This window comes from Lepisma saccharinum, chromosome 4 (genome assembly GCF_977018435.1).
Source record: "Lepisma saccharinum chromosome 4, izLepSacc3.1, whole genome shotgun sequence".
NCBI classification, from domain to species: Eukaryota; Metazoa; Arthropoda; class Insecta; order Zygentoma; family Lepismatidae; genus Lepisma; species Lepisma saccharinum.
The window spans coordinates 4545691-4572701 of NC_139232.1; the positions used below are offsets into that span (position 1 = coordinate 4545691).

Consider the following 27011-nt stretch of genomic DNA (forward strand, 5'->3'; position numbering starts at 1 on the left):
TGTACCTTATTGTTGGTCATAAACCCTGGTGAAACCTGTTTTTATGTTTCTTTCCTTCTGTTGCCTTGGTGTTTCTTAAGTTTTGTGGAGCAGTGTACGTCAAGTTATAAGCACAGGGATCTCTGAATTCACACTGCAAGGAGTCTGCCAATAAACCAGCCAACATTCATTGAAGTCAGGGATACAACACTTTGAAACATAAATTGAGGAGGGAACCCCCGAATATAACCAAACCTCCACCCGTATACATTCGAGGGTATAAGTTGTGTCCCAGTGCCTTTGTAATAAACTGGGACGTCAATTACTCGAATTACGGTTCCCCCGTTAATTGTATTGCTCCGTACCTTTATTAATTGATTTCAAATACAATATAAATACATATAATGAAAATTTTGATTACATTGATTATACATAGAGTTTTGATTGGCTTGGTTATTTCCCCTAAATACCTTGTAATTTATGATGATGATGGTGATGAGTGGTGTAGTCTGGAGTACCAGACCATGAATTGCAAAATTCCTGGTTTCCAGGCTTGCTAATATCAAGGTTTCGAGGCTGGTCATTCAACATGCAGCTGAATTTAGTTTGTTTGCAACAATTGTCAAATAAGTCAGTTAGTCTCAGAGATCAACAATGACTTTATCTAGATTGTTGTTGATTGTTACCTCACACCATGAGCGTCACCAGAAATTTTTAAAGAGGCGGGTCGGGCAAATGATTAAAGTTGGATATTAGAAAAATAATAATTATTGTTACAACGGTTATAAATGTTATTATAAATATTATAAAACAAAAATAAATTTTATTCCAAATAATAATAATTACTATTATTATTATATAAATGGGAGACTCGATCCACCAATCAAGTCAATACCAACACAACTATTTTCCATTATTTCTTTTGCATTTTATGCAGTTAGTATCTGAAATGCATTTTGATTAACTTTTGCTCGTCTCGTTCAAGAAAAGGCCTTAAATGTTAGGGGAATTTTTTTTTCATAAAGTTTGTTGTGTGACCTCTCACCTACAACTGTAAGGATTTGAATTTCGAAAACTGTGGAACCATTTGTTCTTTGGATGAAATGGTAGAATATAACCTTTTTGCTGTATTTTTCACTCAATGTTTTCCATCCAGTGCATTTTTATTTTGATTATTCTGTTCGAATACTAATTAAATGAACTTTATTTCTGTTCTTAACAATAAGAGTAACAAAACAACTAAGTATCTTTATATGAAAGATGTCAGTTTCCAAGGGTATCCACCGACCCGTTCAAGTTGATTTATGTTCCGTTGAGCTTCTATTTGGTAGGTTTATCGGACAAGCAATATTTAAGGCACCTGGACACCTAAGGATTGCAATTGTTTCTAATGGCACTGAGTATGATCCCATTACGTAGTACGTACCTAATTGGGGTATTGTTATTATTTCTTTTTGTCAAATTGACTTGGTTAGAGCGGCTGCAGGTGCAGTAATTAAATTTAGCCGATCAATCACGAAGCACTGAAACGACATTTACGAGCTACAGGTAGCAGGTGATCGAGTTCGGCGTTCCTGTTCTATCATGCATTTCTGTCATCTTCGTTATTATTAAGTTCGTGCTTATTCGAATATACGTGCACAAACGTTCAGAAGAGGAGAAGTAGTTCCATGAAAGTGGTTTATAAATTCCTCCAAGAAGAAAAAATACTCACGTTAAGTAAATTAAGGAAAACGTTTAGCTGAACGATTGGGTTACCTTAAACAAAATTTCATACAGTCAATGGAAAATATTAATAGTACGCAAATTAGTCATTGTCATATTTACTGTTCTGTTTTCTACCACAAAGATTGGAACAAAAAGCACGAACAGCCACTCTCTGAAAAGACAGAATGAAGAAGGAAAATAACTGTGGCGAATATGCCTCCTGTTATTTTTAGTATTTACTAAAACTATTGTACTAGTGCACAGTGGTCCAAGTGACTGCAAAACCTACCCAAATCCCAAAATTGAAATTGCGAAAGTAGGTTTGGTACCCTTATAATTCTAGAGTAAAAGGGCCAGCCTATTGAAAACTACCTGATGTTACACAATAAGTGTCGCCCCCAGTTGGCTAGCAACCCTTGAAGTGTGGCTATGATGTTCGTTTGTTGCAGAAAGGACTTTTCCACGTAGTCACATTTATCGGATGCCAATTGAGGTTTGAAACTTATCTTTTGTTAGTTTTAAGCTCTAATTATGAGGAGATACTTTTGTCATCTGGTTTAATCAAGTATTAAATTGTTAATGTGCCGGAACTCAAGTTAGCCACAGATTTCTTCTTTTTCGATACTGCTCGTTGAGTTACAAAATGACTCAAACAAGCTTAAGTTAAGATTAAACCATCTTATGTTACAATAATGTTTCTAGTTTCAGGATCCAAAAGTAGTTTTTGCTCGTTCTTGCCCCTTTTCATAAACAGTCGTAAAATTCAATTGGTTACGCGAGATCTTCATTCTTCTTAAGTTGGGTTGGGATGGACATCTGGGCAATTTCAATTTAAGCAGAGGGCCAAGGATGAGGGATTTCAAGACACATGCATTTTCTTCACGTCCCTTGTGCAGTTTAAGATACACTATGAATGTAAGAAACTAGAAAAAGTCTTTGTCCTACAACGACAAGATTTTGCTGGCCGATCAGGCTTCAATTACAAAAGGAAACCACGACTCTCACAGAAAAGTGTTATATGCGCTTACTTAGCCCAGATCTACACAATAGTGGCATGTGTGTGTGTGTGGCACGACTCTCAAAAATATGAAGGTAATAGAATTTAGCAGGAACGAAAATCAGGACACATTCCGGATTAGCCTCTCCAGGTTATGTTACATTTCGTGGAAATGCATGGAAATCAAAGCATGGCAGGTGAGTTGAAACGCAAATAAACAATTGATGAGGAAAATAAAACAGAAGATATAAGACGAGATAGAGATGGAATTAGGCATCATTATAGATGCACAAAGGCAAATGGGAAGTGGGACGTCCAACGATAAAAATACAGACTTTTTTTCTTCCAGAACTCCAAGAAAGTGGTGGATATAACGGGAGTAGACAGAGACCTCCTCAAGAAATGATCCTATAGGCACTATGTTAAGGACTGGGCCTAGACGTGGTGAAATTTAAGGTGGGAACCAAGCACAAAATTGAGCTGCACTTCTCGCTCTATCAACATGCCAGCTTCAATTCATAAGATACTTGTCCGTGGCCCAGCGATTATTTCGACTGCTGAAGATGCCGAAAACAAGGATGTAAAGAAGTATTATCCGTAACACCATACTCGGACCAATTCTCGGGGAAGGGGAGGGGAAATGATGCATGCAATCCTTCGACTCCTTGAATCCAGTCATCTCCACAGAGCTATCTGAGATAGACACTTCAATACATTGCATTAGACTTTCTTAAACGTCCCCTCCAGTCACTGGCTGATGTTGAAACCAATAGAGATGGAAATTGTAAATACGTTGAACAACTGTTTACTGTATTGCGAGTGCAATTGGCATTAAGATATCATAATACTGTTCAATATTGTGTTGCTTCCCTAAAATGATAAATAAATAAATAAAATATGTGAAAAAATCTGCATTCTGAGGTCATAGACCAAAAAATGAATTTTTACCAGGTTTTCCATGCATCTGGACCACTGTGTAGTGTAAAGAATCAATTTCTTGTTAACTTCTATTTAAGCAAATATTTGTTCATTAGTACCTCTTTGCATTTTTTTACAATCAAACATGATTTTTTATGGACTTTTAACGCAAACCAAGATGACATATTTATATATTGACCTGTTTATGCACTCAAGGTTAGGTGTCATATTTCCTTTTGTAAGCAAAAGGGGAAAGGCTAATAATATAAGTTAAGGTGAACAAGAAATGTAGATACATTTCCATTTCATTATAAATAAAGGCTTTCAGTTTATCATATCTTCAGCGAAGGAAGCAAACAGTTTTTTCTCTTTATACTTTTCATTGTTATTCTCAGAATTGAAACATACCGCTAACAGATAATTGGACCATGTTTCTAGAGCCTTACCCTCGATTCTGTCATTTCAAATATTTTTCTAAGAATTTAGCTCTCGCTGTGTACTATGATTTAATAAATGTGAACCGTTCACGAAATAAGATAAAGGTTTCTTCAAAAAATTTTATTGAGTAAGTGACCTGAGTCTACATTAAAGTGGTATCAGAACAAAACCTTCCTGATACAACGAATTATCCTCTCTCTGACGTTTCTTCAGCTTTTAGGCCTGTTATTGTTTCGCCAACAATGTAGAGAGGAAGGAAGAAAACTCCTGGGAGGAAAAATATTGAATGATATATAAACATTACAACTAATGCAATATCTACATAAGATCGAGAACAAGTGACACATTTTTTTGCATTCAGGTTGATGTTAGTTTACTCATTTTTATCATTGAACAAACATTTCAAGCTCATAGTAACTTTTTAAAATGATGGATTTTTCTCAAAATGAGCCCACAGGAAATTAGTAATCGGAGGTAAATTATACTTGTCTCTGGAATAGAATAAAACTTGAAAACAGTTTGTAATGTATTTTGTAATGTAGAACTTGTCTTTCACCATATTTGATACTATTATAATCTCTGAAAAGGTATAATTTTCTTGCTGCCCTGTTTGTTATGTATTTTACCCTAGTTTTTGGGACAAGAATGGACTAAATTATCGGGCTGTGAAAGAATTTCCTACATTTTGTATAGTCTTAGTTCATAAATACTTTATAATTATATATTCTATTCTAGATTATATATATATGGTATATTTTGCATCATTAGCTATGAACTTGATTTCTTTGAGTAAATTATTTATTGTTAATTTAGTGCAAAAAAATATTGCAATAAAACAATAGACAATGGAACTCACCACCTGTTCTAAAAGTATATCATTGCTCTACATCTATTTCCTTAGATATTATGAAATAGGCTATACTTGTGTGTCTTTCAATTGTATATCCATATGCTATAAGGTTGAAAGTGCATTTTTATATAAAATACAAAACTTTTCAACCTACAGAACAACCAAAATTGACACTAATTCCTTGATGCGAGTGTTCATAAATAAATGTTGAATTTGAGTTTTTCTGCCTTATGTACATATTGGGTAATGGAGACTAAACCTACAGTTCAAAGTGCCATCGGAACCACTATGTGGCTCCACAACGTATCAAACCTGAGACTCCTTGACTACTACATGGCGACGACGTTATCACTACGCAGTCGAGGAACCCCCTAAACAAGTGTTAACAGGTATGTTTTTGAAGGTAACTCGCATAAGAATATACATATAAACAAATATACAAATGCAATCTTTAAAAAAAGGAAGAGTTTACTTACCCATCAGAGCTGTTGAAAAGACAAGCATAAGCAATGAAGCGATGAAGGAAATCGGCGTACACTGAAGGATCACACCCGTTGTCACAAGAACAACACCGAAGATTACGATAAAGTCGAAGATGTATAGGTAATACCACGGTTCCAGATAGACAGCTACTCCCTGAAAAATGTGTAATATCAATCGAATTGGTGAGAGAAAGAAGGTAAAGATTCCACATTTTGGTCATTTGGAGCTCAGATAGCCATTTTTTTACGTAAGCAAAGCTGCATCAAGTGACACAGAGAAAACAAACATTTTCCCTCTCAGCTTCTAGTAGTAGTCAGTAGGAAATATCATTGAGAGGAAGAAGGGAAGCATTCCTGGAATGTTTGCCTTTAAGCTCTCAGCACGGGAAAGAAGCAGCCAACATTTGAAGTAAAAAGTGTTGAAAATCAACAAATGATCAACTTTGAGCAATGGTGGCGTATTCTGTTTAAGAAGAGCACTAAAAGCTCGCAAAGCAGAGAAGTGTTCCAAATTAGCAAGCACAGGCATCTCGCATAAAAGAAGAAGGAGGATATGTGACAGCACACGAGTTTATAGACTGCACCGGGAGAAGTATTCAAGCTCTGCAAAGACGGTGAGATTGTTCTTACTACTACTAATGCTTATGGTGGGAAACTTCCAATAAACAATAAAATTATAAGAAAATAAAAAAAATTGAGGACGTGGTTAAAATTCTGCATTATGTACGAGACGACTGCAAAGAGTTGAATGACATCATTTTATCATGGCCTACATCCATGCAGTCTGCATGTGATGAACATTCTGACAGTGACTACTCTGTACCAGTGTTGTAGAGAGAATACTTTTCAATTCATTACGTTCATGTTGCATGATCACCACTATTTGAAGAAAATGTTGTTACTTAAAATGTATTATCGAGAATTGTTAATGTAAAGATTTTATTTGGTCAGAACACTTATCTTGCATTCATAGTAATGTTAAATCAACTAACATCTGGGCTGTAATATTTAAAAACTTCATTTATTGCTTTCTACGTTCAAAAGAGAACCGAAAGGAAAACATTCCACGATGTTTTAATATCTGTGTCTATTTACGTATGAAGAATTTACAAGTATTGCTTTAGAATTATTGTCAGAGCTTTGTATTATAATTTGACAATAGAAAGTTTGTTTAATTAATGAAGTATGTTGAGCACCAGCACTATCTCGTTGATTACCCCAAAATTACACTCTACGGCATCTGTTCCTTCTTTCTCTCACCCATTCAATTATAATACAGCATCGTGTAAGAATGAAATTCTGATGTGAAGCTTTCTCCCTTCGTATAATTTTATACCTTACATTAGGCAGATATTTGAAGGTATGTAATTAGTAAATAGGATAAGCTGCAAATACTACCCATAAAGTTCAAATCTCAAGTGGATATCCATAAGATATCCACAAAGTCCAGATCAGATCCATGGATATTCCATATACTATGGATATCCAGTTCTGGACATCCAAGGGACGTCCGTAGGATACTCCGTCCTGGACATCCAGAGGATGTCCTGTCCTGGATATTCCTGGGATATGCGGTATGACGTCCACGTGTTATTTAAAAAATGACAAATGTTTTGATATCCGCATAAAGATTCATTCATAGCATTATTAATGCTCTAGAATGAATTCTAAGCAGATAAAACTTTTTTTAGAATCTGTATTATGATAGCGGTTTTTCAGAAGGAAAGCACATTCCGAAAACTGCTTCGCATGATTTCGCCCGAAGGCCCAGCCGATTCTTAAGTCCATTCGCTTTCGTTGTTGAGCGAGTTGACTGCCCAAAACATACATACGCGTACATACATACATACACACACACACTGAAATATAGTTCCAACCTTTCTAATTGTTTTTATGGCACGATTTAAGAGTCACTCTGTACTGAGTGATATAATCAATCCTATGAATCTCATCAATGAGTCAAGAGTCATGTTTAGTTTTTGCCACTTGACACGTAACTTTCTTTCTGTGTTCAATGAATGAAAGTGTGTGTGTGTGTGTGTGTGTGTGTGTGCTTGCTTTTCTGACTCCTCTCAGGTACAGGAACAGTATTATTACCTCCTCAGATATTCATGTGGTTCTGTAGGTGTTACAAAGACAGTAAAGTATATGTAAAACAACTTTCGCTTTTGTACATAGGCAGAACAACGATATTTGCTAGCACTCACCATAATTACTTCAAAAATTGTTTACTTACCTTGTAAGCACCGTATACCAATGCGATATTAAATGCAGAGTCTAGAAAAGGAATTCTCAGGTCCACGCTGTTTACGACTTGGAAAACTGAAAGATAGAAAAAACAGCAACATCTGTTTCACATATTTTCTAGTTCTTTATACGTACGAGAGTTTATTAGAAAGTGGGGGGGGGGGGTTACTCTGTTGAAATACGCTCTTGCTAGCGTCTGTCAATCACAGAGAGGCGTGACCTTGATTGACGTCCAAGCAGTATCCTCTTACAAAGACCTAGGCATTGTTTTTGACCAAAAAACTCACATTTGAAGAACATATAACAGGTACAACAAAAAAGGCCATGTGTCTCTTAGGTTTACTGTATCGTTTCACTGAAAACACTGACATCTCAGCCCTTACCTTATACTTCAAATTATTCATTTCCCCAATAATAGAATACTGCTCTCCTGTCTGGTCCATGGCGTGTTCCAATCACCTTTTTAGAATCGATTCAGTTTTTCACTTCTTCCTAGCTATAGTTCGATACAGGATTCCCTCATTACGCAGTTTTTCATCTCCGCATCTATTGTCTTTCTAAACCTACAAATTTCTTAACAGTGATGTTTGAAGAATGAGTTCAGTTATTTATACAAAATTGTGAATGGCAAAATCCACTGCAACACACTCCTTGAGGAATTCCACTTTCGAGTACCTATGCGCACAACTCGCAACACATGATTATTTTATACAAAGGAACCTAGACTACAAATTCAGAAAAGATCCCTCTTTTACAGACTTGCCACACAATACAATGACCTCCCATCAAGAATCAATATATTTTCCTCCGAGTTTGCCTTCCGGTTTTCTATTAGAAGAAATGTTTGTAAATAATATCAAATAGTGCCATCTTTTGCTTATTCTTTTCTCAATTTGCTATTCTCTTTGTGTTATTTTGTTACTTTTAATTATTATTTTTTAATATATTTTTGCTTATTATTATTATTGCGTTTTCATTGTTGACAATTTCAGTGTAAAATGACCACCTGTGCTGTATCTGGAATTTTCTCAATAAATAAATAAATGAACTTGTTTCTAGAACCCAGCACGGATTTGAAGCAACAGCAGTGCTTGGCAATCAGGTTTTGTTCGACTAAATTCTAATTGTTTATGTTCATATGGTACGTAAACAGCCTGTAGTCATTGCTCGGTACTACTATGATGCCAGTGAAGAACCATATGAAAAAAGAAAAGCTTCGTAGACACCATTTTCAATCAGACCGTAAGCTGAACATCACTGTTTCGGGTGTGCTAAAAGTAGATTGAACGTTGGAATGAGTGTATCACTTCAGAAGACTATTTGGAAACTTGTGTAATTGAAAGCTAATAGAGCTAACAGCTTTAAGATAATCCTTTTAGTTTCGTTATTTTGATAGACACTCATAGAGTGGCCGCGGTGGCTCAGTGGCGGCCCCTGTGGCGGAGTGGTTAGCACATCGCGCTACGACGCCAGGGGTCCCGGGTTCGATTCCCGGCTCGGCCATGGATGTTTGTGATTGTCTGTCCTGAAAAGTCTTGAAATTGAAATATGAATGAAATGATATGAGTGAATGAAGTGTGATGGGGGAAGCTTCCGCATAGGGGCTTTCCTTTTAATAAAAAAAAAAAAAAAAAGTCGGTAACGCGTCTGACTACCATGCTCAAGGTCCCGGGTTCGATCCCCGGCCGGTTCAAATCCGGGAACTTTTCTAACGGTGGAAGCGGCCCCGGCGCCTACCCAGCGTCGAATAACATGGGTACCTGGGGGAAACCCTGGGGGGTAAAGGCGGTCAGGGGCGTGATGCTGATCACATCACCCCCACTCACGACCGGATCAAGAAAGTGTAGGGCGTTACCCCCACACCCCCTATACGCCTTCATGGCGTGGTGCTATGCACAGGGGAACACTTTACCTTTTTTACTCATAGGTGCGATTTGGTAAATCTTTCTGTAGATTTAACAACTCTTCTGACTTGCAGCGTGCACATTGACTTTCCAAAGGACCGCTAGAACCCGTAAGTGTATAGTTTCTGTGAACACTTTCCACTTACCCCGATTAATTGCCCATTCGCACTCTGAAGGTAGCTCAGGGAAGAAGTAATGAGATCCCTCACCAGAAAATTGGTTTGATTCAGCAAAGAAATATTTGATATCATCCAGCATGCTCATTATCTGAAATGGGAGAAGGCACAGGATTGAATTAGTTCGTGTTGGCTGTCACCGCGACGCAGGAATAGGTGAATTCTTCTATACTCTGTCTCAGATATATCTGGAACAAGCGAACGAACCCAGTTCTCTGCGTAAGTAGTGACGCGAGACGGCTCCACCAATGAACACATGAAAGGGAATGGGATTGCCTGGAGGTCGGAAAGCGAATGCAGTTACCAACCTTCGCAGCAGCATGTACTGTTTCTTTCTGCTCACTCGACCTCCCCCCCTTTGCTCCATAGATACCCGGGATAAAGTATACAAGCTGTAGCGTTTATTTTGGTAAGCCATCTTCGTGGTTACCACAATGAAACAGAGTCTTTCACGTAGAAACACTTTGAACTATAACCAAGTTCTGTTCTATCTGTCACCTTTCCCGCACTAGCGATCATTCGACAGTTTCCTGCCAATCGGATACCAGGAAAATGTCCTCTACTAGGCAACGAATGGGAAGGAGACAAGCAGCTCTTACACCAGTCTGTTGCCACGCGATGTAGTTTTATCCTCACCTTGTAGTATGTTATTACAGAAGTTCGTTTTACACAGGAGCCTTGAGTTGACCACGGCACATGGGGTAACAATTAATGTTGGTTGGGTAAATAGGCGGCGACTCCATGGGGCTTGGGGGGGCTCGAGCCCCCCCAATATTAATGATGCGGGCAGAGCCCCCCAAATAATTTTGCTTAAGAGGATCTGATGTATTATTTTGCTTCTCTTGTAAAGTTTACTCTGAATTGTGCCACATGAAATTAACTTTAAGTACACATTTAAAATTTTCTAGATCATCAACTTCGGGGGGGGGAGGGGGCTGAGACCGGTAAACCATCAACTTTGGGGAGGCTATAACCAGAGACAGCAAAACACATGACTTATTACTATATACTAAGTATGTAATTATGATGAGTATTGTTAAAATGTTTACTAAGAAGAGTTTCAAAAGACGATGTGCATGAACTAGGGTAGTGGATGGGACATTCGGGCTACAAATTGCTCTCACGTGACATTCAGAACGAGATCATTGATATATTAGGGAGATGTTTTGCGCTCCGTGGTAGCAGATATTGAAAGTCGGGAATATTTTGCTATTATGGTTGACGAAACTTGTGACATATCCATCCGTGGACAATTAATATTCTGCATTCGAACTGTGAATATAAAATTTGATATTTTCGAGGAATTCATGGGCTTTTATTAGGGGTGTGCGGGACGGGAAAAAATTTCAATTTCCCGACTAAGTCGGGAAATTTTCGGGACGGGAAATGTTCGAAATTTCCCGAAGCTCTGAAAATCTCTAATTCTACACGTCATTTTCACTTTAAGTGATTTCTGGATTAAAAACTAACAATTTACGATAAGTTCCAGAAATTGACAATGCAGAAAACGACGAGAAATAACGACATTTTAAAATGAGCATTCAGTATTTCCCGACTGCTCGGGATCCCGAAAAGTCGGGAAATCATTTCCCGAAGTCCAAATCAGGACGGATTTTTTTTCCCGATCCCGGTCCCGACTTTTCGGGATCCCGCACACCCCAAGCTTTTATGAGATTCCGAACACTGAGGCCAAAACTTAAAAAAGGGAGAGAGTGAGTCATTTATTAATTTATTTCAGTGATCAGAGCCCCCCCAATAATTTTGATAAGTCGGCGCCCCTTGTTGGGTAGACGATTGCGTGTGTGGTGTGTGTACACACACAAATCGACATAACTAACCCTCAAGATTAGTGCTTTAAAGCATTGTGGGCTCTCTTCTACACACAAATACATGATTTACTTAACTAAAAAAAAAACACATTGGCGAAACAGCCCTACCAAGCTACTTTAATTGGGTGAACAGGAATATATTAGCATGAAGGGACTCTTTTAGGCAGAACACCCTGTGTGTCAAGATTTACTTCACCAGCACCATGTTATACTTTCCGGACATCAATATTTCAGGCTAACGAGGCCCTGACGGCAGGACTAGAAGCTATCCTGTGTTCGGTTCTTGTAGCTATATACAGATCCCGTTTTCAATGAAAGAAGCAGTAATGTTAATTTTAAATGTGTATCCTGATAGGTACATACGTTTCATTACAGTTTAGACATGATTTTATTTTTTTCCCCCAAAAAATTAGCTTTCATTCTTCAAAGTCTTGAACCGTAATGGGTAAAGGGAGCAAATAATATTATCGCGACGGATGCACCCCAAGTAATTGTAGCAACCAAACCAAATCCTTATCTTACCTCCTTATTGAGTAAATGTTACAACAGTTCAGCGAAATATTAGATGCAGTAGTTTTGAGAGCTTAATCATGCATGAAAATCCTAAAAATCTCGATACGATAAGTTTCACTTGGTTACAAAATTGGGAAAAATGTGAAATTTTGTCCGAGTAGAAAGGTTCCATAAAAAACGAAATTTGGGATCACAGTGAGGAGATGATAGATTATTGAGTTTTAAATACAGGCATTGAGAAGGAATTGAAACTCCTTCCAAGAGTTAACATCAGGAAAAATATAAATGCATTTTCTTGTGTACTATGTTCTTAGTTACTATGTTATTTTTCAAAGCTTGCAATTCATACTTAAAAGTTGTATTTAAATAATACGCATTCTAGAGTTGGGCGATGGTAGATGGTATGGTCCTGTATGTCACGGTTCGACTCCCGGTGTGAGAATATTTCCGACAATGCATAAAGCGGCTCTGGTGGAAAAAGGCCTCACCACTGGCCGAAGCATGGTGCAGATCACGTCTAGGCTTGCCATCTCTCCCGGAATGGCCGGGAATGGACATAACTCTCCCGATATCCTGGACAAAGATTGGTATGTCCCTAATGACAAGATTTAGCATTATTACATGTATTTATTATTATATTTTCATTTTATTTTTATATGCATTTGCCGATCGAAGAAATTTGTTATCGCACACCAAACAAGTATCCTTCACAATATAATTTTGAAGAGTCATTGTCATTGGAGATAGAAATAGTTTAAACATATTGTTGTACCAGAAACGTCTACACAAGAGTTACAGAAACTGAAAACAAAAGTCTTGTGATTTCTTTAGGGACTCCCGGTGATAATGTCGTCGCCTTGTAATAAAGGGGCCCTGGGTTCGATACCCGGTAGAGGCCGATGGTGATTCACATCCCACTTTAAACTGTTGTTGCAGTCCCGATTATCCTATCAGTTTATAAGTATATGGCTCATGTGATGAAGTCAAGTAGGCCTGTGACTAAAGCAAGCGCTGCCATTGGCTAGACCTCGGAGCTGTATGAGCGAAGAGTTTAACGTTGCAGAACGTTGACAACTTGGAGACTGGACGAACACCCCCGACACAGGCTGAGTATATTGTATCCCCGTATACTCATCTTTCGACTTGCATGGCCTGGTAGTGATTTACCTTAAATTTTCTTGTCGTTTCTTAATAGTTTATATTTCAATTGTTTAAATTGTTAAAATGTATTTGTTTGGTGAGATTAGCTAGATTTCTCCGGGTCATGTTGGTCAGTTGTTGGGTTGCAGGAGACTCGTTAAAGCCATATTTTCTGCATCCCTCGACTGAATTACGTGGACTGACTTTTCAATACCTGTTATCCCTCCTCCTAAATGAATGGAAATTGTATTTTAAAAAATTGAAAGTATTTGATGCATTTTTCTTGTATAGGGTTGTTCTAGTTGATTGTTATAAAATGAGGTTCTACTTTGTTGTTATAAAATTTGTGATGGGTTTTGTTAGAAGATTGTGGTATTTGTACAAGGGCAAATCAAAAAGTCTTTGCGCCTAACTATTTATTGCCAGATTACAAACCATAAAAGAAAAACAAGATATACACAATCTTCTACGTACTTCTTGCTATTTTTTTTTACATAATCACCACACCTGTGAGGCACTTGTACCACCGTACCACAAGTTTCGCAATGCCCGTTGCATAGGTGGCCGGCTCATCGCGGAACCAACAACGAACAACATTCTGCACTTCGGTGTCGTTCGTGAACCTCTGTCCTGCCAGGAACTTCTTCAATGGACCAAAAAGATGGTAATCACTGGGGCTAGGTCTGGGCTATACGGGGGATGCTAAATAATCTATCACCCCGATGACTGAAGTTTGGCGATTGTTTATTTTTCGCCACGTGTGATTTCGCGTTGTCATGGAGGAAGACCACACTGCTCACTTCACGAATACCCTGACGCTTTTTTCTAATGGCTGCTCGCAGATGGGAGAGAGTGTGACAGTAGCTTGTCCCCATACACTGGCTCCATTTCCCTGTAGATATCTGTGGCTGTTTGTCCTTTGCACCATAAAAGCGAATAGGAATAACACTTCGCTGCTCATATGGCGTGGACTTCCTGAGCACTCCGGCCATCTTTGCCAACTGATAACAACGACGTGCCGTGGAAGAAATCGGAAGTTACAATAGGGCCGTTCCAAGAAAAGCCTACTGCATCGCTCGTATATCTTGCTTTTGTAATAACACTTATAACGAGCTACAAAAAAAATTAGGCGTAAAGACTTTTCGTAGTTATTCAGAACAATTGTTAATATAATTTGGGAGTGAAAAAAGCTTTCAAATTGGTTAACCTTATTAATATTGACCCCTGTATACACCCCTATTCTTATACAACATAAAAATAAGACTTTTAAACAAAAATTAAATATCAAAGTATGATAAGGAAAGACAACCCAAACAAGTAAGGACAAAAACAATCTAAAACTTGGAGATATATGATAAGGATAATAATTTCTTAACGTAGGTATGTTCCCTAGTAAATAACCTAATCTCATCAGCAAAGGGTTGGAAAAAAACATAAATCCCAACCCAATTAGTTACGTTCCTTTCGAATCTGAATATACCCTAAATCCTATGCTCAAGTAAAGCAATAGGAATAGTAATATATACTTAGTAAAGTCTTAGTCTTAGAGTTGTATAACTTCCACTACGCAGATAAGTTAATCCCCTTGCCCCCCCCCCCCCCAGTATACATAGTTCCGGCAAATAGAGGTGTAAGGGATTACACAGTGCATAGAGTGGACATGAAAACTACAATTTAAGTCCTGATTTGATTATTTCCATCAACTCAATTATTAATCATTACATGAATTTCCTTTGTAGTATGTTTGATGGCGTTTCAGTGTTCGTGTTGTTATTGAATGTTCGGAATCGCGAGATAGTTGCTAGGTTGTTTTTGTTTTAGTTGACATAATTTTGTATTATCAGTAACAATACCACAAACAGATAACAGCTTATATTCAGAACATTCCTCTTCCAGACAGGCCCGTGCCCACAATTTTTTTGAAGGGAGGAAGGTCAAACCCTAAAATTTGGAACAAATATTTTTTATTTTGTTTATTGTTCTTAGCTTTTATGCAGGACACGAAATCATTGAAGACTCTTGGGCGGGGGCAGATCATAATTTCATAAAATATTTTTTTGTTACTTTTATATATTTCAAACATTGATAAAGTAACAAACTAATTATTTTACGAACTGGTTAAAATGTCAAATTGCAAAATGGTTGAAATGGTTTTATTATGTTTAAGTTTTAATTTTACTTTTCATTAATATAAATCAATTATATTTTCTTCATTATGTTTGTCTTGCATTCTTGTTTTACTTTCATTGTGCATATATTGTTATTACTGTAGATGTGTACAGGTCTCTTCTGTGTGTGCGTGTGTAAGAGAGAGAGAGAGAGAGAGAGAGAGAGAAATGCATACAGTACTCACAAACACAACATTATCCTTATCGTTCTTTGCATGTGCTTTGAATATTTTCCTTAGTGAAAGAAAAGTTTATTTGAATAAATTTTGAGTATATTTGAATTCAAATCTAACTCCTTATCTTTGCTCTTAGAACAAAAAGAAACCAACGTAATTGCGTTCTCTGCTAACCACTCTGCCACGGATGCCGGAGTGAAACAAAAAGATGATCCTAAATGCTGTTGGAATTGCATTTTTGTTTTACATCCACTTTATGGACATGTAGGCTAATCTGGACTGGACCTACAGTTTAAAGTGGGATCCGAAACCACTATATGCGTCCACCGGGTATTGAACCTGGGGCTCCTTGATTACAAGGCAACGACATTACTACTACGCCATCGGGAAGGTAAATGGCTATTGGAGTATTAGATGTGACCAACAATGTTATACTAGTATTGTATCTAGAGCTAGACGTACAATTATAGAATTTCAATATTGTAGTTCAAGGTGACGAAATAATTCAACTCACCGACAGACCACCTCCCCCTGAACTGCCGCCCCCCGTGGCGGAGTGATTAGCACATCGCGCTACGACGCCAGGGGTCCCTGGTTCGAATCCTGGCCTGGGCATGGATGTTTGTGAGTGTCCATTCATCATATCATCACTCATCTCCATCTTCGTAAAATTAGCTTATTGTTTACATTCAATTCTCAGAAGTACTCGAATAGCTGTATTTCGCAAATGAAGGATATTTTCAAATTTCCTTAATGTTTGTTTTACCAGTATCTTTGAACTTCATGATAATTCTATGTTTAGAAAACTTATTCTATGTTTAGAAAACTATATATTTATAATTTAAATGACGTGTATTATTATCAAGGATTCCTACAATGAAGAACCTGCAAAAAAACTAGACATTTTCGTATCACAATTTCAGTTCGAAAATAGTCGGTGCAGGATTAAAAAAATGGATTGTCCCGAGTAAGTCGGGTCGTCTGGTATCCTTGCAACAATGGTTATAAAATTAAAAGTACCAAATGTTGCAGGCTGCAACCTTCTGGATCTGGTGGCCTCTCTCCACAAACAACCCATTTAATTTATGGAAGGACAAAATCGAAATTATATTAAAAATTGCCAACTCTTTCATAGGTTTTTACCTATGTTGTAGTGTGTTGAGTTCACACTACAACATTTCATGGCTCGAGGAAAGGGGGATTCTTCCAGAACATTTTAAACATGAAGGGTTTGAAGGCTGTAAATAATATTATTTAAAGTTTGCAAGCCTATCTATGGCAGAGATCGAAATTGAGTGTGTCCACGCGTCTATGTACATTTATCACGGGAAATATTTACTTTTTTTTTCTTACTACAATTGAGGCTACGGTTACTTACCGACCCAATCACGCCAATTATTATAGTGATCACCCTCAGGAAAGTGGGGGTTCGTAGATCGTTTAGGGTTAGTTCTGCCATATCCCAAGGTTATCCTACATCAGGGGGGCCTGTAACGAAAACACATTCAGGGTGACGCATATTGTATCTACCAATTTCAGTTGGCAAACCTGTCGGAACGCAGGTTTGCATGCGCAGAAGTCTCCTATGTATCTCCTGAATGTAACTGGTTCGGATGAACCCCTCCAATGCTACGATCCGTGTCTGAACACAGGAACGTTCCATGGTAAACTGCTAGCGAGACTTGCAGCTGCCTAAGCATGGGAGACTTCTGCGCATTCGTAACTGCGTTCCGACAGGGTACAATATGTACCACCCTGTATTTTGAAGCTTTATAATTTATATATCGTGTACAGTTGGATGCATAATTATTACCAAGTAAATTATCCGTCATTTATTTTATCCAATGAGCGCTAAACAGCATCAAACAACTCTGTGTGGCCAGCCACATTGTTAAGGGGCTATTGTTGGTGAGAGCTCTATGAGGCCGCAGATTTATGATAAAGCATAGCGATATGTTGAGATGCAGAGAAATACGGCAGCAGAAGTTCTGTTGTCTGCTTCATTGAATTCAAATAGTGTAATGCCCATTACAGGGAAATGCGTGGAACCCATGTACGGAAATCAGTGCCAGAAGTCTGCAGGTTTCTAGGGTGAAAAATTTCCGTTGAACCACGTCTCCAAATGCCCTCTCGTGTAATTCCGCATCTCTTAGTTTAGCTCCGACGAGCATCATCCGCGGTACAGGGAGGACTACCCTTGGAATTCACTCAGTGGTTCGGCGTGGCGCGTATCTGGCGTCCCAGTGGGCGATAAGCTTAACTCTCAATTTCGGAGTTTTTACGATATAAAAACGACGCAATTCCACTATTATGCGGTCAAGTATCCTTTGCTTTCACCGAACAGTTGCTGTTACATTTTTTCACTAATAAGTTAAGATACGTATATTGATAGAAAATTGTTACCAACTGTAGACTTACGTAGAGTTTGCAAGCGTAACAGCTAGTAAATGAAATATTCAGTGTCTATACTATGCCTCTCGATCCACGAACCTAGAACATGACAATTCAATGCAATGGCCTCAATCAACATTGCATCTATTGGGAAACCTGGCAACAATACCAGAGTGGCTTACAATAAAGCTGCTTTGAAAGTTAATTGTTGTAAATCATTGATGTTGATTATCTGCTTGACAGTCACTACAAATATTTTCCATTATGTGTGGCTAAGTTGTAATCATTAACAGGTAATTACGCACCCTAGTTTTTCAAAGTGAAGATTTGATGAAATTTCTCGAATACCAAACAAGTTCATTTGTTTTGTTTGTATACGAGGTCGGAATGATCAATACAATATGGTTCAATGGCCATGTAAAGTACTCAGCATTGACCGATTTCAGTTGGTACGACATACACGCGAACTATCACGCATTTCGCACCAGCCGATGTAGCAAGCACTGAATGATCGCGTTCATCGCTAATAAACTTACACTCTCCATTCTGCTGCACAAATCATTTTTCATACACAGCTTTCGAGATCAGATTCAGAAAGATACAAAGTCTATAAGTCGTCCATTGAGAATGAAAATGTTCTATCTCCAAATTGTAAACAAATCGAGATATTTTGGTCTATTTATAATGGAATTGCTTCATTTTTGCTAACGTATTATGTCTACATCCAACCAATATTGGTATATTGAGTATGTTTTTGGTTCGTCTACAGAATTTGGCAGCAGCCACGAGAATCAAAACTCCAACAGGCAATGAAACCTCCCTCAACCAAACACAAGCGCCATGTGTGGTATGAGATAAACCACTTGCATTCTAACCGGGTTCGATAACCGGTGGAAGCACGTAGTGGTTCGGATCCCACTTTATACTGTAGGTCCAGTCCAAATTAGCTTATCTGTGCATAAAAGTGGACTTAAAGCACAGAAAAAAATTTGCCTTCTAACCTCAGCTACTTGTGGCAGCTGCTTAGAAGTAGTAGTACTGCTGAACTTCTGTTCTTAATTTTGCTTTTAACAGAAAACAATTTTCATAATAGCGAAATCAAAGTAGATGATTTAAAGAGTTTCTTTATGTTACTTTGCTACCGAATGACAAAGTTACAATGAAATTGTTTCATCTCCATTACAGAACAACTACTTAATCTCATTGCTAAAATGCAGGTTCTTTCTGGTAGATAGAACACTTACACTCTCAAATCAAAGTTAGTGTTGGGTGCAGTGGTTCTATCTGAAGTTTCAATCATTAATTACAACATAAATACCTAAGAGAGGCTTCAATATATCAGCCTTTGCAATGATTGAACCTTTCATCGCAATGGTGACAAAGGTCCAATAAATATATAACGTCAAACTTAATAAAGGTCTCTCCCTAATATAAAAGTTCGGCAGAAACTGGATCCAATGTGTCTACAAGGTATACACGCTACGTGACCTCGAGCTACTAGAGAGAAGGGTAATTACAACTGATGACGTATTTAAACACGCAGATTTTAGGGTGAAAATCAGCAATGCTAAAACAGAGCCCTCATACCTTTCCCTTTTAATCAAGAGGTACCAGGTTCGAGCCTTGATGGAGGTACATTGTACACTGGAAATCTGAGGAAACGCCCCCCCCCTTAAGGTTATGCAACCTGAATTTAATATCATCTAGTTTCGCCAGGAAGAGCAGCTCGCGAGAAGCGAAGTGTTTCCAACTCTTGAATCTAGCCACAGATTCACGCGACCGGGTGGAGATCTTGCTTTCCTCTTGATTTGATTTCAAAGGACAACAAGTTTATTTTGAGAATGTCGCTGGTAATAATAACAAGTGTTATTAACATTTATGCTTGAGTTTTTTATTATTCTTTTACCACTTCCGAACGAATATGTGAAGAAAGGAGGTATCACGGATTTCGTTATAGCTCGGATACTTGGCACCTCCCATGAGAGAGTCCTGCAGACGAAAAGATAGCATTATGACTAATCCTGTTATCTATTTCAGAAAGAAAAGCCCCTTCCGATAGCCTAAAGTCGCCTTGTAATCAAGCGGTCCTAGATACAATTCCCACTGGTGGCCCACCACTCTAGATCATAAGTTCCGTTTCCATTAATGTATCTGTGCATAAATTGAAATCAAAAATTTTCTTAAAAATTTACGTGTGCTCGGAACAACCCTTGAAAGGCAAAAGTAAAATGACGTGGAAGTTGTGATTGGTTTTTACATCACTCGCTCTAATACGGACCCCCGAACTTCATTTCTGCAGTTATTGTTTTCGAGATTTTTTCTCGTTGGTCCTGCCACCATAGGTAAGTCCAAAAAGAGGATTCTGACCCCCATAACCACCCCCTCCCCGTTCAGTGTGCTTATGACTGTCACGCTTGTCTTTTCCCACTGTATCCTATTTGAACCCATTACACATTTTTTTTTTCATTTTGCAATAACGCTTTTGGCATTATTTCTTCAGAGTTATTATTTTTTTAAAATTTTTTTGGCGACATCTGTTTTGGAAAAAGTTCCACGAAGTTTGTTTTAAGTGTAAATGCATCTGGACATACAGTGTAGGTGGGATGCGAACAACAAATATGAGCTTCCGTCGTGAATCGAACCAGCGCTCCTTTCATTATGTTTTCTTTCCACGTTTATTAAAATTTGCTTCCTTCAGCCTACTTCCGATTGTCGTCTATTTCAATTCGTATTAGTTTTTTCCCGTTTTTTTTTTCATTTGCATTGTTCGAGCCGTGATAACTTTCTCTCTTAATCTGGTTATTCGAATACTTTTATACTTTTTTTTTCCTTTTCTCGATTTTCCCTTTGCACTCATTACAGATTTCGGATCGCGCTTTTCCATATTTTCAGTAATTTAATTCTCTTGTGTATAATTCCTATGACTATTTTTAATTTTGCCCTTACTCCGAATCAAGAAAATATGTTAGGAAATGTTTCCCGTGTAAATCTTATTATATGGTGGTGTAAAATTGATGCCAGCTTTTTCTTGCGATAAGGGTTTTGAAAGTGCAAGGGTCTCATTTATTAACCATGGTGGGAAAGGGGGGGGGGGGCGGAGGGGTGCCAGAAAGCTTCCGAAGGAATATGCTTGAAACGAAAAGTAGGTGCTGCATTTGACCATACTCTTCCATCAGCAGGTGGGGTGCTGAGAAGGCTACCTGCGAACGAGGGGGAGGGGGTTGGCGAGCAACACTGCCACAGCGAGTCGCTGTAAATGATTTCATCGTCTGTGCTGAGTGAAACCGGTTCTTGGTGCTCCTATACTTTTCCGATACATTTCTGCCAGCCTTTTTAGCGAAGCGAGGTCATATGTTCCAGATTCGAACTCTGGTTTGTCCCGTCACAATTTTATAAATTGATAATTCATCCTCATTATCGCGATTAACTCAAGAGGCAGAAGAGTGATGTAAAATAACCGAAATAGAAATTGATGCATTTGTGCCTGGTGCTACTAGTGTAACGACGAAGTTAACTCTTTATAAATGATGAAATAGGTAGCCCTTGCGCTCAAATACACTTATACCTTGGCAAAAAAAAAAAAACCTACTTAACGCTGATCTCTTACTACATTTGGAATACAGCCAAGAGCAATGTAAAGCAATGCAATTACATTGTGAATGTTTCACATCCTATGGTCTTCCATTCATTACAAATATCTAAGAAAGGATTTAGCAGCAATCCGGGATATACTTAAATATCATAACATGCCGCGTAGCCAGGGTTCTTTGGTCCCTCTGATAATTCTGAGTTTTTCTTTTTCGTTGTTTCTTCAATCTTCATCAATTTCCCTGAAGCATCATTCATCCTCTTTCGCCATTGGCTATATGTAAAAGTTGACATAAAATGAGTAAAATTTGAAAAGAAAACACAAGGATCTACTATTCTAATAGCTCGCCAAACATGCACATTTCCGTATTTTATGCTTTCAGCGCTATCATTATTCTTGGCAGGCAATGGAATTGAAGCAACTCTCACAACTAACGTAAACTACACGTCACTCAGGCATGACAATTCTCGCGGGCAAAGTGGATTTTTTTTTGTATTGGCACATGGTAGCGCAATAACTATCTTCTGGCCTCCTAGATTTAAATCCGTACTTTTTATTCCAGTTGAGTGATTGACTCACAATTAAGCCATTGAAGGTTTGGGTTGTATTTGGGTTATACGTATTGTGTTTTTGGTGCGCTAGGAAAAAGCAATCCCAAAGGTTCGCATTGAACAGAAAATTGTGTGCTTTCCCTCTCTCTCTTCTAACTCCGTCCCTATCTCTCACCCCACGTCCCCACTATTTAGGTAAGCTGTTGTTAGAAACATATTTTCCGAAGAATATCCACATTGAAAATAATATTCCCCAATTGTTTTGATAGGACATTTCTATTGCTCCGAACGAATTATCTCCGTGAGAGGACTAGGGCCTCCCCGATGGTGCAGTCGTAAAGTCGTCACCTTTTAATCAAGGGTTCCCGGGTTCGATACCCGTAAGAGTCACATAGTGGTTGGGAACCCACTATAAACTGTAGGTCCAGTCCCAATTAGCCTTTCTGTGCACAAAGTGGACTTAAAAAACAACAATTCAAACAATGCATTGTTTTCAGGGAATGCATGAGTCAATAATAATGTATATTTTACGGTATATACTCTTTTATATTGCATTGATTCAATAGTATCCTTATTTCGTAAAGAAAGCGTGAGTTTCTTTGCACACACCACGCAGGCTCTGCTTGACGTAAATCTCAGATGAAGTGACTTCACGGTTGCCTTTGCCACCACGCTTTGGCTTTAATTCGAGCCCCGGTGGGTGCTTCGTTCGAGATCCTGCAGCAGTTTTACTCGTATCTATGCCTTGAGCAACGGAACCAATGAAATGAAACTTTCTGCACCGGAATGGGTGTGAAACTATGCACCAATGATAAGGTGTTTTCAAGAGGCATGTGCCACGTTTCAGCATGTCCCTTCGGTCCGAATGTTCCTTTACGATATCATTTCATCATGCCTTACACTTCGGAATTTACAAGAGAGAAGATAGTCCCGCATGTTCTTGTGCGGCGGATCTGCTGCAATACAGATTGCTACGACCCTTGGTGTGGACGATTCATGCTTGACGCGATATGGCGATATGGCGATATCTAACTCTTACATATTAGGCCTTAGATTGAAAGGGGAATTATGGTGGGCGATTAATGAAGTTAGTCGGATTTTCAGGTAGCGGGATTGATAATTATCTTGGGGGGCAGGGAATTCCAACTCTTGTGTATTACTATTACGTCTTAGATTGCTTTTTTGGAGGGAGTAATATCAACAGAAAGTCTAAAATTGGCATGGATATTTTGTTGGGAAGATTGAGTATTAAATTTGAGGTGGAGGGGAGGGGAATGAAGTTTTGATAAAGTATTGTGTCTTAGATTGTGAAGGGATTTCTGACGTTTAAGAAATTGACAAAGATCCGGGCGGGACTTGAACCCGGAACATTCTGTATCTGGATCGTCAGTCACCACTAACCGCGCTTGGCCGCAGAGCCGGTTCTCTTTGGTGGCCAAGCGCATTATGTGGTCCACTTCTGATACCACGAAATTTCCGGGTTCGAGCCACGGCTTTAGGATTGGTATCATAGTATCAATTTAATCTAATCGTCACTCATCCTCATTAGCCGAAAGTGGCAGAAGACTCTTTAATGATAAGCTTACAATTATTATTGTTAATATGAATTGCCATCCATCAAAAGAAGGACGGACCAATCGATCATTTAATTCATGTCGTTTCTTGGTATTTGTTGTGCCTTCGGATCAGCTTCGAAACCTAATTATTAGATGTTTGTCTGAAATTAGTGACAATTGTTCTTTAAAGTCGCTCTTTCAGCCGGCGCGGGAACCACCTTTATGGCAGTGATCCTCTGTTGCCGCGTTTACCTACGAAGGAACTCGTGGTCAATCAACCAATTAGGCCTACCGCTTGGGCAAGAAACGATAACCTTACAAAGCCCCCTTCCCCGAAGCAGCCAGCAGAGAAACAGGATTTTGTCAAAATAACCCGTCTGCTCTGTGAATGAACACCGGTTCTAACAGCGTTTCTACTTAATTGGACATTATCCATTGTTTTTTTCTTTTTGATTGACCATATAATCTATCTATATATTTCGAGACATTTCAAGAGATCACCTCTTCTCTCATCTTCAGGCGAACAATTTTTGCTATGTCTGTAGTGTGATTGGAACTATGACAGTCCGTGATTTTGCTCCAAATCTTGTCCGCTAAGCAACCAGTCTTAGATGCCCATTCGAAATCGACAGCTATAGAGCAAAATATGTTTGAAGTGAAGAGTCTTATTGAATGAAACATAGCTAGACTCACCCACATATTTGAAATTTTTTTTAGATAATTTGCGTGCACTTCGTATGGAAGACTGAAAATTCACACTATTTGGCATGGCAAATAGACCTTATTCCATCTTCGCTGAAAGTTCGATGAATATATTAATAATTGTCAGTCATTAAGTTCAACGCCCTCTGCGCGTGTGTTGTGATGGGTTACCATGTTCCAATTTTGTTTTAATTCCATTTCATGCTCAGAAAGGCTACCCGAAGTGGGACCTACAGTTGAAAGTGGGATCCGAACCACTAGGCAGTTGTGTCTCCACCAGGAATCGAACCTGGGACTCCGTGATTAAATGGGGTTAACGCGTTCAGGGCTTTACAGTTTCGTGAATTCAAGGAAGCCAAGATGAGAAAAATGTGAAGAAATGTCTTCTGCACTGAACTAACAATGTGTGTGTATGTATGTAAAACTTTCTACCACATCAAATTTCCTACCTTCATTTTATCATTACGTTGATTTTGCACCAGTGATTTTTCACTACGTTCTAGGTCACGTCACTTTGAGTCGTAAAGTATTGTCTGTAATTCAGTTTTAGTATAGTTTGCAGCCTCTCGCCCAATAATTTTTAAGGTGGGAGAAGGGAGCTGGGGCTCAACTTCTGGAAAAAATAGTGCGAGTTCAATTGAGAATACGAAAATGGAGCGGAATGATTATATTGCTACAATATCTTCAGGAAAGTAAAGCGTAAAATTGAATTCTGCCTCTGAGTGAGTCCATGATATTGTTTATGTTTGGAGGTAATATATTAAACATGACTATCAGCATAACCGAACGCATATAATCAGATAATTTACTAGTGTTACCAGGCTAAAGGTGTGGAGTGCTGCCTGTTGCCTCTTTCATTACGGAATTCCACATGTAAAAATTGATCAGCTCTTTTTGCGAGTAACGATTATAGGCTTAGACCAAATTCTGGCGTTTATATTTCAATTCACTTCCTCAACAAATCCTTTCTCGATTGACTAGATTTTAAGCGGAGCGTCATTCAGTTGTCTGTGAATGTTCTTCTTTGCAAGCTCGCTCGCACCCACAGTGCCCCGCCCACTCGACGAGACGCGTTGTCTGTGCAGCGCAGAACAGTGACAGTGTTGCCTCTCTATTCGATCTTCGTATTCTCTTTTGCCTGCCACTACACACACATTTCAGACAATTCTTCCCATACAACAAATGGAAAAGCAATCAGGCAACTGTTAAATGGCTCTTTTCAAGATTTTGTATTAACACTTTCCACGCTCAAGATATGTTAACTTGGTTCTGTTTCGTATTCCCACAATTTGGCTTCGTGCAGTAGGTGTTCATATTGCAAGTTTTAAAAAAAATTAAAAAACGTAGGCAGGTATTTTAACATTTTAATTTTCATCCGTTTCATGATTGTATGAAAGAATATAGTGGAAAAATACACTACTTAAGGCAATATCACTAATAATAATTGGCCGCCGCTGTGCCCGAGCGTGGTAAGCCGTCGGATTTTGATATCGCTGCCGAAATTTCAGGGTTCGAGTCCCGGCCTGGGTATGATTGTTTATGAGTGTTCCTTCATGAATTTTATCATACACTATTCCTCATCGTTGCGATTAGCCAAAAGTAAAGTAAAAAAAGAAATATAATAATAATAATAATAATAATAATAATAATAATAATAATAATAATATGAATCTAGCCCCCATGGTTTCTTTATGACTGTCCTTTTATCAATTTCATCGAGTCATCATTCATTCTCATTGTTGCGATTAGCCAATAAATGGTAGAGAAGCTGCGAAAAATAAGATGCAAAATAATAACAGAATTTTCTCCGCAGAAGGAAAAATAAATGCTCCAGAAACATGCAATACAGGAAAAGAGTGTCCTGTAATGTGAGTCTGTAAACCAAATGTAACTCACGAATAAAGAAGTTTACGTGAAGGTTTCGTCTTCTACGAAGCAATACAGGCTTGGATGGCGCAGTGATAGCGTCGTCGCCTTGTAATCAAGGGGTCCCGGTGGAGGCACAAAGGGGTTCGGATCCCACTTTAAACTGTAGGTCTAGTCCCGATTAGTCATACTGTGCATTGTGGACTTAAAACAAGTCAACAACCAACCAACCAATACAGGGTTGGAAACACTACAGTTATAGGTTTGGAAACACTGCTCCTCTCGGGAACTACTCTACCAGGCGAAACTAGATGATATAAAATTCTGGGTTGCATATCCGTAAGGGAGGGCGTTTCTTTCGAATTCCTGTCCCTGTTGGTCAGATTACCACTACGCCATCGGGCTGTCCGTATAATATGAGTATAAAATGCGGTTTTCTTGTTTGTTTACAAAATTATATAATACGTGATAGTAAAGAAGTGCAGATACAAATTTTGTTTGTGTTATTAATCGGTTCTAGAAACACAAATACTAACTTTAACATTTTCGGGGCCAATTATTTTTAAAAAGTGACTGTTAACAGTGATCGGGTCGTGCCCGCGCAACAAATCAATCGGCGAATCAGTAATCATATTTTCGCTGGTCAGCTGTTGCTTTTTCTGTGTGTTAGAGCGTGTTAAAATAGCTGCGCGATTACACAATCCCGCCAGTTGAGACGAAGTGTCTGTGACCCGATTCTTAACGCCAGAGGTCATAATGCTGCCGAAATTCACTGAGAATTGTGTGAAGGGTATGGTCCGAGTTGAAAAAAAAAAGTTGAAGGAAACTCCAT

The 27011-nt window shown here is 38.5% G+C and overlaps 1 protein-coding gene across 2 annotated transcripts; it reads right to left on the reverse strand.

Moving 5' to 3' along the window:
- Positions 1-4174: 4174 nt before the first annotated feature.
- On the reverse strand, positions 4175-18094 carry LOC145987081 (uncharacterized). 2 transcript variants are annotated; one of them, XM_083121547.1, is made up of 6 exons: positions 18015-18094; positions 16903-17012; positions 9669-9789; positions 7608-7693; positions 5366-5525; positions 4175-4306 (listed from the first exon to the last, which is right to left on the reverse strand). In XM_083121547.1, the coding sequence occupies exons 2-6, from the start codon at positions 16981-16983 to the stop codon at positions 4227-4229; spliced, it is 528 nt and encodes a 175-aa protein (XP_082977673.1). In that variant the 5' UTR covers positions 16984-17012; positions 18015-18094; the 3' UTR covers positions 4175-4226. The 2 variants fall into 2 exon arrangements, with proteins under 2 accessions (XP_082977673.1, XP_082977674.1); XM_083121548.1 differs by having other exon boundaries at positions 17943-18046.
- Between the last annotated feature and the right edge of the window lie 8917 nt (positions 18095-27011).

Excerpts from the sequence above, each read along its gene's own strand:
- LOC145987081 (XM_083121547.1), bottom strand. The coding sequence starts at position 16,983 with ATGGCAGAACTAACCCTAAACGATCTACGAACCCCCACTTTCCTGAGG. Across the intron at positions 9,790-16,902 it reads TAATTGGCGTGATTGGGTCG|ATAATGAGCATGCTGGATGA; the intron begins GTAAGTAACCGT and ends CTCCCATTTCAG. Across the intron at positions 7,694-9,668 it reads CGAATGGGCAATTAATCGGG|TTTTCCAAGTCGTAAACAGC; the intron begins GTAAGTGGAAAG and ends TCTATCTTTCAG.